At 42.1% G+C, this 12,430-nt stretch overlaps 1 protein-coding gene across 1 annotated transcript in view; it reads left to right on the top strand.

Annotated features, from left to right (window-relative positions):
- The first annotated feature begins 9,145 nt into the window (after positions 1-9,145).
- The window catches only part of GNB5 (G protein subunit beta 5), a 29,502-nt gene continuing 26,217 nt past the window's right edge, over positions 9,146-12,430 (top strand). Inside the window, exon 1 of the mRNA XM_065559438.1 lies at positions 9,146-9,606. Coding sequence (XP_065415510.1) covers positions 9,495-9,606 — 112 coding nt within the window. The 5' untranslated portion in view covers positions 9,146-9,494. The remainder of the gene's footprint in view (positions 9,607-12,430) is intronic.

Raw genomic sequence — 12,430 nt, 5'->3', positions numbered from 1 at the left:
CTAGTTTGGTTGCTGTAACCTACATACTTTTTTTTTAAGAGTTATAAAGAGTATCTGAAGCCATATGCATATCATATACTAACTTCTGCCTGTGTAAAATCTTAACCCACTCTTATATTCACATAGCAGATATGCTATTCAAGACACATACATCTGTAGGTGAAAAGCATTCAGTCATTTTAGAGGGAGGAAATGTGGCAATTTGGTGTTAAACTGTTTCTCCCAGACTTAGGAGTGGAAAAAAAACAGCTAACACTATGTACAACAAGAAGAAAATCTTGATTGATTGATTTATTGAGAGGAAGGATCTATGTCTAAGAATGAGAAAGAAGGCAGAAATAATAGCCTCATGGTGGGTAATACTACTCTGCTCTTAGGGACTGCCCCCATCTCTGTTGGTATGAATGGCAACACTCCCAGTGGGCTCAGTGGATACAAATTCAAGCACTTACATGCTTACTGTATGTAGTTACACAGTTACATTGTCCTCTGGAATTCTTTTTGCATCCTGTCTCCTTTTAATTTCCAGGCTCCTGCCTATATCAGTGAGTTGGTCTCCTTTCCCATTTCTCCTCCACTACTCCTTGTCTTAATTATCATTAAAAGTTTGAGGGGAAATATATGGAGAATTTACATTGGCAACCTGGCATCTGCAGTGGTTAGAAAGATACTATGCAGCCATTCACACAGTCAGTTCTTTTGAACTTTAACATTTGGAAACTAAAATACTGGCAACTACAGGGAGCAGAGAGGGCAAAACCTGGTGTGTTTAAAAGGTAGGATCCTACGCTTACCTTGTTCCTTAGTCTGAATCCCCATGGACGTCAGTGGGAGTTTTGTCCAGAGATTTGTGGGTAAAACCTCTAGCCCTTGGACCATTGGCTGAACTAAGATAGTACAGTAGGAAACTGAGCTTTAATACCCCTCTAAGCAGATGATTAGTATTACAGTTGCCCTTCTACACTTCCAGTTACACGCAGCTTATTTACTCCTCTTCTGAAGTGTCCAGTGTTTGTCCTGTGAACGGTAGGTAATTTTCTATCTTCCTTTGCAACATTTAGCATACAATATCTGCTCTGCAAGTACCAAATGGGTAATGTGTATTTCACCAGGTCACCCTTTTTAAACGGCTACCACAAATGTTTGATGACATAATAGGGCTGAAAAATCTCAGGCCAAGGTGCAGCAGGATGTTTGAAGTTGGGATCTTTTCAGCCAGCTCTGTTTAAACGGTAGGGAAATAACTATCGCAAAGGGCACTGTATTTGCAAATTAGTTTATCAGAATGTCAAATATCAGATGAGGTCCTGATACCAATATCTGATACTAATTCTTAATTAACTGGGAATTTTATTAGCTTTTCTCATCCATTATACTGTATATTGTATAGTAGTTATTGAAGTGACATTGACATCGGGCCTGATTCATCCTTGATGCATAACCCCCTTGAATTCATGAGAGTTTCACTAAGGATGAATGCTGCCCATTTTATGTTCAAAGCTTTTGCGTCGTTACATTTTGTTGTGTGCGTGTAATAAATATCTGTCTCTTTAACACCAGTGGTTTTATTTTGTTCAGCATTTTTGACTGTAGAATGTTAACATACTTTCATATTACAGTGCTCCTGAAGGGAAAGCTTTTCTATCAAAACCTGACATAACCAGTGCTTTCAAACCTGCGTGCCTACATTTAGGCAGCTAAATGCATGTTAGGGCACCTACCCAAAGTGGCCCAATTGTCATAGATGCGTAGCAACAGCAGCTCCTATTGCCCTCATCGGGGACTGCTAATGCTCAGCACCCTTGAATAACAGGATACGTTGATTTAAATGTCTAGCTTTAGGCACCCATGTTTGAATATTTTGGCCAGAGTCCTTTGATCTCCAGTATAATGAGTAATATAATCACCATGGGGTTGATTCTGCCAGCCATTACTCACATGAGTAGTCCCACTAATGGCAATGGATACTTGCATGAGAGAAACTACTTGTGTGAGTGACAGGCTGCAGCATCAGCCCCAGTGTTCATAAAATATTAGATTAAGAACTTCCCTTTAATGCCACCTAAGATGTTCGTTTTCATTAAATGGGGGAAATAAGCCCATTTGAATTCATGTATTTGGTTCAAAGTTGACCAAAGTGCAAGATCATCATGTCATGCATTTTAGATCATGTATGGGCTGGTTTCTGCCCTTTTTACACACTTTGGGTGAAATCCTGGCCCCGATGAAGTCAATGGCAAAACTCCCATTAAATGCAGTGGAGCCAGGATTTCACCCATTGGGTGTTAATATCTTACTCCTCTGGTAGCCCCATTGAACGAATGGAACTGCTTCAGGAGAAAAGTGCAACTCAATCTGAGCATGAGTGGCAGGATCAGGCCCTAAATATAAGAGGGGTTTTTTTTAATGCAAAATTAAACAACTAGCAAAACGTGAGTTCACTTTCTTAGTCATATTTTGCTTTGCCCTTGTAAAACATTGTAATGGTAATCAACACTAATCTCATTGTGTCACATCTGTGTAACATTTTTTAATTATTTTTTCACAGAATATTGAATCAGGTCTTTTTTTACTTGCCTACATTTTTCAATACATTATTTTACATGAGAATGTTCTATGCGTTAGTCTCATTTTCCTGCCTTTAAAGCAGTAATTTTTCACTCCCTGTTGAAGATGGGGAAAGTTCTTTAAACGTCTTCAGTCACAGCAATGACTCTGGCTCCATGAACAAAAAAATGGGTTCAAAATGTTCCAGCATCCTGAAATGCCAATTTCTGTTCAAACCATCTCATTGTTACTCCTATTTTGTACAGCTAGTAAAAGCATTTGGGACCTTTTCAGTTTTGAAAATGGTCAGGAATAGGACAGACTGCTTAAAATATATGGTGGAAAAACAATCAATTTTGGTAAAGGCTGGGCCCTTCTGAAGCTTAATCCATTGTTACATGTCATTTGATTATTAAGGTTCTGTTGCCATTACGTAAACCAGAACCCAGAATAAGACATTACAAATAGAAAAAATATTCCATGCACTATAACAAAAGGGTGCTGCTATTTGTTTCCTCATAAAAATACCATTTCAGGGCATGTGCTAGTGACAGTTTATCAAGCTTTAGAGATAAGCTGCTGAGAGCTTATCCAGCCTACAGCTGTCTATATATTGTCTAAGATCCATTAGCTACTGGGAGGATACGGGAAAGGTTTGTCATGTGACTGTAATGCACTCCCTCTTTCTCCTCGCTCTCTTTCAGGTCTGTCCCACAGCAAAGATGTGTGACCAGACCTTTTTGGCAATTGTGTTTGGTCCTTGTGACAAGTGCTCCAAAGAGAAACCCCTCAGGGGAATTTACATCAAATCAGAACAACTCAACTACTGTTCGTTATGTGTGGAAATGGTATGTTACAGCCTTTGCCAGAGAGAACACAAAAGTAAATAATGTGAAAATTTGGGGTCAGATGTGTTCAGTTACATTAGTGGGCTATGAAACCATGAGACCCAGTCCTCAGCTACAGCTGGGGAGCACCTGACGGAATTCTGAGGGGGTGGGGCAAAGACAACTTTTCGCTCCCTGTTGGAAAGCAGCAATCTGCTTTTTCACATATATGGTAAAAGATCACACACACTAACTCTGCAAGTAAAATGTGCCAGACCAAATTCAGCCCTGGTGTAACCATGCACAACTCCACTGAGGTCAGTGGAATTACATCAGACCTCAGTTTTGCCCATTAGCCTTAAAAAATAAACACTGGATGAAACCCCATGAGGTTTTTGTAAGTAGCTGTTTCATAAGAGACCAGCAGATATGACTTTCTTAACCTACCACAGTGAACCTGAATGTGATCCACAACCTGCCTGAACTTCTACATGATCTATACCAGACTGCTTTGTACAAGGATCATTTCATTTCTCACAAGCTAGGCAGGTGTGGGTGAGTTCAGTACTTGGATGGAGGCCTGACAAGGAACACCTAGGTGTTGGTGTTGGAGAATTTATAGGTGGCTCTTCCTTCCCTCTGAGTTAATTGTGAATCAATGTCCCAGTATTGTAGTAAAGAGCACTGTGCAGTCAGAAGGTCCTGTCTTCTGGATAAACCACAAAAATGAGGCGATGAACACAGCTGGCCAGTAAGGAGCCAGTTTACATCCCTATTCTTACCAAAAGGGTACTGTCACACTGGTGTCCTGGCCAAGTTCCATATTGGGTCATTATGTTCTGCCTATCTAAATTCCCCATGTAGTATTCATTGGAGAAAGTATTCTTCTTTGCTTCCTACCCTGAACTTGTAGGGTGACCAGACAGCAAGTGTGAAAAATCGGGACGGGGGTGGGGGGTAATAGGAGCCTATATAAGAAAAAGACCCAAAAATTGGGACTATCCCTATAAAATTGTGACATCTGGTCACCCTATGAACTTGTGTTGTGTTACTGAGCAATGTCACGTTGCTGCAGTTCAGCGGCGCGTACAAAGATCCTCACGAGAATGTTGCGAGGCTTCGTTTGCTGTGTTTATAAAGCACTGTCCGAGCTTTGGCGGAGAGTGAGAATGCTGAAATAGCAGCTGTGTATGATGCAGTGAGCAAAGCTTATCTACTGAAACCTTGCACGTTCTAATACATTCAAACCGACAAGGAATATGTTTAGATATAATGGCTATAAAACAAAAGACCTCTCCCTCTATCCATTTGCTTCTCTTGACTTTGAATATGCCCCTTTATCTGGGTCCTACTTGGCCAACAGTGGGTAAATATCAGTTTACCCAATTGGTTTTTCTAAGGAGTTGATAAACCTCTGCTGAAATTGCAGTAAGAGACTGTTTTCCATATTAAGACTCTTGCAGCTTTCTCTCTGCTGCTCATACTATAGAAGGCAGAATCTTACTGTTTGGAATTAGGACATAACAGAGTCTATTAAGTGGAAGCAAACTAATGCTTAAGGAAGAATTGCCTCAGTACATTCATTCCTCATAACACAGGGTACATTAGGCTCCCTATTAAAATTGGAGAATGATCACTGGCAACAGCACCAGGGCTTGCTGTGTCTTGCTTGTGCACATTTATTTTGCGATAAAGGCTTTCATATCAATAACGGGCATTTATATAGCTCTTTGCATCTTCTAACTTCTGTACAAGCATTAACTAATGAGCTAGGGGGAAATGTAGGTTCACGGACAGGGAAGCTTGGCTACAACCTGATGATGGGTCTGATTTTTAAAATTGCCTGCATGCTTTTGTATGTGAAAATATGCACAAGCATTTAATTGTGCAATGCTACTTAGCAATGTATTTTTCATGACTGTACAGAAATCAGTAATTTGTGGGCATAACTGGCTAGTTAGTTTCATGTCTTTGGTCAATTCCATATGCAATTACCAGATTTCCATATCCAAACAGTTAATTACAGATACAAATATAGGACTCAATTGCTCACATGGAATTTTAAAAATCAAGTCCTATGTGATTCTTCCAAAGCTATGCCAGTCAGTGGCAGATGTGGGATTATAGAATTTTGGAATTCCTGGTTCCCAGTCATGTGTTCAGTCCATTAGGCCAACTGGCTTTTATGCTAGATCACCCTTTATCTCTGAGGTCTTTCTTTACCAATCTAGTTTTGGGATTTATGGTGAGCACAAGATGCCCAAAAGGGACCGTGCGTCATGTTTTTGTTTTTTCACTCTTGTAGGATAATTCTATATCCAATCATTCTTATTGTTCATCATGACAACTATTCAGAGTGAGCAGCTGGCCAAACTATTTCATGATAGAGGTACAAGTCACGGTTCCATTGTTGAGTACAAACCCAGGAAGATCAGAGTTAAGGTTAAAGAAAGCAAAAAATGGTGAAGTATGGAAGTGAGTAGTTAAGGCACCCAAACAACCTTAACACCAAGTAGTAGTGGCACCATGAAGGGGAAAATAAATGAAAAAATCTAATGTCTTTAAAATCAGTTTAATCTGATCTGTGGCTATAAACACTACTTAGCACTAACCATAATTGTATAATTATTGCATGGCATTACTACTGAGTGAAGCTGAGTTTGTTTGGATGTTTTTACTGTGCACTTCCAGACCTTATTATGTTTGGATTTCTTTTGTGTTTAACCTTAACTCTGAATTTCCTGGACTTGTAATGCTTGTTTGGGAAATACTTACCACATCCCTGTAATGTTTATACCCTTAAGTTACTGATATGTACCCAGCCTCAACTCCAGTGGTTTTCTTCTGGCAATATAAAAACAATAGTACTTTGCACTTATATAGTCACTTAGATTCATACAGTACTTTGAGAACTTTGGATCAATCAGTCTCTGCATTTTACAGCTAAGTAACATAGGCAGAGAGAAGCTAAATGAGTTACCCCAAGTCTCATGGAAAATCGGTAGAACAATCAGGAATACAACCCTAACTCCCAGTCTCCTTCTCGAACTACTAGGCCAGAATACTTTCTACACAGAATTTACCATACTGAATCTGGCAGTTGGCCCTTCAAGTCCATTATCCTTACCTAATGCTTCTGAGGAAGGCAAATCAAACCCCTCCCCCTATAATGGACTTGGTCAACTGTGTAATATTGAACATAAGCTTAAAGACTGGCTTTGGTATTGTTATTGTCTATAAAACTGCCCAGGTCCCTTTTAAACTCCATTTGACTTTAGGAGCTCTTGTGGTAGATGCCCAAGTGCTTTGAAATCAATCTGAAAGCATTCTGAACTAGCTAGATTCCAAGCTAAAGGGGCTGTGGCACTTTAACTGCTGCTTTCCCCCGTTCAGAGTAAACACTCCTATAGCAGAATGAATTCTGCAAACAGAGACTAATGACTTGCTTAATATTCATTATTTTATTGAATAATTAATTACTAATGTATTATTTGTTAATGTTAAAAACACATTGTCTCTGGCAGACATGGGTTTTATGGGAAGGAAGAAACAAACCGCCTTGATTTAGACATTATTTACTAAATGAGAACATTCTTATGTGGCATTTTTGAAAACTGTGACTCAACTGTATGTTCTCCTCTATATTTGTCATCCAAAGCTGGAGCTTTTATACCATGTCCAGAATAGATCTGTTCTAACCTGTTGTTTTTGCAGGGTTAGTTAATGACAGCCCAAGTATATAGCCCAGGGTTTGGCTAGGTCAGTTAATTTTTTCTTCTAGTTCCGATTCATGAAAGAAGTGTACCATTGTACTTAGTAGCTTGAGCTGCAGCTGATGCATGTCCACTTCCCACCCCTGTGAGGCATAACTCTGAAACTCGCTTTTCCCACGGGATGGGGGTGTATGCTGCATCAATCCTTCACAAGATGCAGCATGTCCCCCTACATCTTGGGTCTAGAGAATTCTGCCCATCCCCATCCACTTGCTCATTTTGGGGAGCACCTCATATATAGCCCCTTTTCTGCTATCCACATCAGGACCCAATATCCTCTGGGCCAAATCCTGCAACTTTTACTTACATTAGTAGTCCAAGTGTAATCAATTTGGGATCTGTTATATGGGACTTTGGGACTGACCTTTAAGATTGCTGAGCACCCTAGCTTCCAATGACTTTTACGCCTTCAGTGCTGACTTTCGGCTCCTACTAGGAGAGGCTCAGCTCTTTACAGACATGGGCTTTAATTCCTGTACACAGAGAGATCTACTTATTCAGTGAGTAAGGCAGGCAGGATGGGGCACTGATTTGGCATTACTATCCTAAAATGCAGGAAATATCTCAGTTGCACTCCAGATTTAGCTCTGTTCCTATAGAACTCAGAACCAGAACTTCAATGGACTTTAGTGGGCCCCCAGGATTTGACATTTATGTACCGTAGCATTCAAAACTGGGCATCTGTCATAGAGCAAATTCCTTTGTTAAATGGAATTGATTCTCCCAACTCTCCCCGTATCGTCTCATCAGGTCAAAACAAATAGTCAAATTCTTGAATTTCATATAAGCAGGTTTAATTGTTCAGATACCAAAATAGCACAGGCTAGAACCTTCCTGTCACTGTCTTGCTTATTAGTAATGATGCTTTTGTGCCCTTGGTATCACTTTAAAAGTACTGGATTCTCCAGTGAGTAGGTACAAGTTGGGAAGTGGATGGGCGCTGGAAACTATTTCCAAAGTACCCTTTATTCTGGGGAGGACTGAATGCTGCCTCTGCACTCAGCCTGTGTGCTAACTCTAGAGGGCATACATACCTATAAGAGAAACTGACTGAGACTGAACCCAATGGTGTACTGCTGTTAAACAGTGTGAAAAGGGCTTTATTTTCTCCAGGGCCTAATACTGCATCTGGGATGTGCACACAGGCTACAAAGCAGCTGCACTTACTTTCTTATCTCACTTTTCAATCCTGGACCTTGTCCAGGTTGAACAATAGTCACTTAGTTTGTCTATTTTCTGCCTACCGGAGACAATGGGAGTCAATATTAACCAAGTTACTCCATGTAGATCAAGGACAATTAACAAAAGCAGAAGAGGCATGGTCAGGAAGCTCCCTTTGCAGAAAGACTGCAAAGGCCATTTACAGCTCCTCTGTCCCCTGCAAATGTCAGTCAGTTACAGCCTCAATACAGCAAAAGAACTAAATTCTCTCATGCACAGAGCCCACAATTAAAGATGGAGCTGGGCAAAATGGTGTGTGTGGGGGGAAATAATAAATACATTAACTTTGTGGCATGTAATAATGATTAACTCTTTTCCGTCAGAGATGCATCCAAACACTTCACAGAGAAGCGGTAGGTATTATCTCCATTCCACTGAGACATGGAGATTGGGATGGAAATTTTCATTGCTGCCAAAGAGATCTGGATTCCCAGGTGGCCAAATCCCCTGTTCAGCTTTGAAAATCTCAACCCCGGTGTCCAAAGGGAATGGCAGTGCAGGAGGGCTGGAGGTCGGGGGGGGGGGGAGAACCTTGATTGCCAGGCCTGGTACCTTGACTACAGGTCCTGTTTTTGAAGCAAAGCCTCTTGCATTTTAAAATCTCACTGCGATGAGGCTCAACTTGTGCCTTGAATCGTGCAACTTTCACGAGTTTCAGCACAACCTGGGAAAAGCCACTTTGCACAAGCAGCCGGTGCTGCGATGAAATCCGGGGGCTCAGAAACAGCCTGGAATGAAACAGCAAATATTTCCTGGTGCTAATATCTGAGAGCCCGCAGTGCTGTTCTCACGCAGTTCTAGCAGGGGCGAAGAGCAGCCAGCCCGGAGCAGAGGCACCTGCATTTAGCCCAGGTGTCAGCCCGGACTCCCTGCAGGGCAGCACGGGGCTGCTCGCGGCGCATGGTACCGCGCTGGGCAGGGGCTGGGCCAGCAGGTGCCGGCTGCACGGAGCGGCACGAGCCGCCAGCCTGGCCTTGAACGTCAGCGTGCAAGGGGGGCGGGGGGAGCCCAGTGCGGTTCCCAGGCTCAGTTGCTCAGGCGGCGGGAGCTGCGGCAGCATCCCTGGAAGCCGGGCCCTCAAACCCCTCCTCCCCGCCTCTCTCTCCCTGCTTCCTGCCGTGCAAAGATGGCAACCGAGGGGCTGCACGAGAACGAGACCCTGGCGTCCCTGAAGAGTGAGGCGGAGAGCCTGAAGGGCCGGCTGGAGGAGGAGCGGGCCAAGCTGCACGATGTGGAGCGTGAGTCTGGGGAGGGGCACGGCTCGGACTGCAGCGCAGCCCCCCGCGGGCACGGGCATCCCGGGGCGCGGTCGGGCCGAGCGGCGCCCCCAGTGCGCGTTCCTAGCGCGGTGCAGGTGCTGGATCCCGGGTTCCAGCCGTCCGGGCACGCGCTGAGCTGCCCCCCCCCCCCCCCGGCGCGCGTGCGGACAATGGGCAAGCGGCGCGAGCGTCCTTTGCACCCCGTTGCCCTGCTGAGTGCTGGGCCTGAGGCGGGGGGGCTGAGCCATTCCCCGAGCGCCTGTCGTGCCCTGCGCTGGGGAGGGGAGCTGCTGCTGCTCAGTGGGTGCTGTGATTCAGTAGCATCACTGGGTCTGACGCTCACGTTGGTCACGGTTGGTGGCGGCAGCAGCCGGAGTGAAATCCTGGCCTTGGAGTCGGGGGGAGGTTTCCACTGAGCCGGCATTTCATCCCTGCGGCGTGACTCCAAAGGGGACCATTGCCGCGTTCAAAAAACCCAACCTCCCCTAGCACTGATAGAAAACTTCCCAGCAATTCAGCTGTCAAGTCATCGACATGAATCCAGTGTGTAATCAAGCTCTCTAGTCACTGCAATACAAATAAATGATCGTGCATAATTTTACATCCCCCTCCCCTTTTACTCTGGTTAATACAAAATAATTTAACCTTGTTAATCTGAAATCCCTGAGATACAAGACACTATTATTATTTATTATTAATAGTAATATTATTTATTAATTACTTTTCATTCCTTTTTTAAAAACAAATATTATAGGTATAAATTGCAACATTTTTCTTGTACTATAGGGGTGATTTTGCCAGTAACTTTTGTGGGCTTATTACAACTTTGATCCTCCTGTCTTTGTTTTTGAAGTCTGTGTTGAAAGGGGATACAAACCACTATCTAGTGATTTATGTGATCACTGTTCGTTACTCCAGGGGAATGGCAGGAGTGAGTATACGTAAAATTCAGATTTAAAAAAAAATACACCTGCTACTTTTCTGTAGCAAATGAGGCATTTTCTTGCCTAAATTTGATTATCATAGGTTTTGTCAATGTCCTTTTAACAGGAATCATTGAATGGAGATGGCCTCCTTATAGAAACATTACCATAAATCAATACAGTCTTGCAGTATAATTTCTACGTATGAACAATGAGGCCTTAATTCAGCAAAACACTTAAGTACATGCTTAAAACCATCTCTGTTTAACCAAGCATATGCTTAACTTTAACTGTAGCTGTAGTCTCATGATGTGGAGAGTATTCCACAAACATGTTTTTGTTTACTTCATAGATCTGTAAATAAATGTTTTCCTGAATTTTGTTTGATTAAGGCTGCGTATTTGCCCAGGGTTTGACTTCCATGACAAAATCTGTGACTTTTAACATTTTTCCCCTTTAAAAGTAATTTTTTTCACCCTAGTGTGCCCACTACCGAGCAAAACTCCTCCATTATTTTTATAGATTTAGTTTTGTGTTGAGGCTTCTGTCTCTCTGTGCTTTAAAACTATTTCCAACAGTTATTTCTATTGGGGAAATAAATTAAATAACTTCCTTTTTTGAAATCTAAAATTATGACTGTCACTTTTTGCCATGACAAAATCATGATTTTTCCCATTTTCCCGCAAGACAAACTGCCTGCCTTAATAGCTTTTTCCTTCTTTGTTCAATTATATTTTGAACTGTAGCCCTGTGGAAAAAATGTGAACAGACATCTGAAGTCCTACCCTTTTATTTGATTTGCCGTCTGGAAAACTCTCAGGGTTAATTACACCATTTAAAAGTTCAAATTGAAAATATAAACAATTATTTTGTCTATTTGATTCATAGATTTTAAGGCCAGCAGGGACTGTTATAATCATCTAATCTGACATACCCCCTTTCCTCCCACTCCCCCTTCTCCCCTGCATAACAGGCCAAAGAACTTCACCCAATAATTTTTGCATCAAGCCCCATAACTTTTGTTTAACTATAGCATACCTTATAGAAAGATATCCAGTCATATTTGGAATATTATGGGCCCAATCCTTCACCTTTACTCACACAAGCTACCTCTTGGGAATAGTCCTGTGCAGTGGAGCTACTCACTTGAGTAAGGGTTGCAAGGTCAGGCCCATAGTTTGCAATGGTGTTTTTACAAATATTACAGAATTGTTATATTCTTATGAAGTCTGTAGGGATCAGTGTTCTAAGAGAGTTATTTATACTAAAATAGCCAGTTCTGCAGAATTTATGGTGCATTAACAGAAAGGAAACATGTAGGCTATTGGCAGTAAAAAGATTTGTTTTATTTGATAAGTTCTGGACACAAGAATTTCAGCCTAGTCTTCCAGTTGCCGTAACAATGTCCAGTATTTGTATTTTGATTATATTATTTCAGGATCTCAGTAGATCATTTGATTGGCTTCACTTGATGAGGAGCGTGGGAGGGGGGATGTAGTTTTTCAATGGGTTTAATTGATACTTTTTGGAAAGGCTAGTTTGCTTCTAGTTCCTCATGAAGATCGTTTTGTAATGGACGAATTGTCAGGAATAATGGGCAGCAATTTAGTTCCCTTGCTATATGAGGTTTAGTGTCTTGTAGGGCACTGTTTGTAGCTAAAAGCATTATTTCAGTTTCTGGCACAGTCTGCAAGGCTGATGTGTTTTGAAAGATGATTATTGAACAGCCAATCCATTAGAAATCAATTTCAGACGTAGGCAGAAATTGCTCAGCTGATTGTGAGCCAAAGAGCCATCTTTGTAGAGTATGGATGCCCGTCCTTTCCCTGTGACAGCCCTTCCTAGCTCACGTGCTTTCCCATCACTGCTTAAACACAGGA

This window comes from Chrysemys picta, chromosome 10, assembly GCF_011386835.1.
Source record: "Chrysemys picta bellii isolate R12L10 chromosome 10, ASM1138683v2, whole genome shotgun sequence".
Taxonomy (NCBI): domain Eukaryota; kingdom Metazoa; phylum Chordata; order Testudines; family Emydidae; genus Chrysemys; species Chrysemys picta.
Note: the sequence above shows the minus strand (reverse complement) of the source record. Positions and strands in the feature narration are given on the sequence as shown.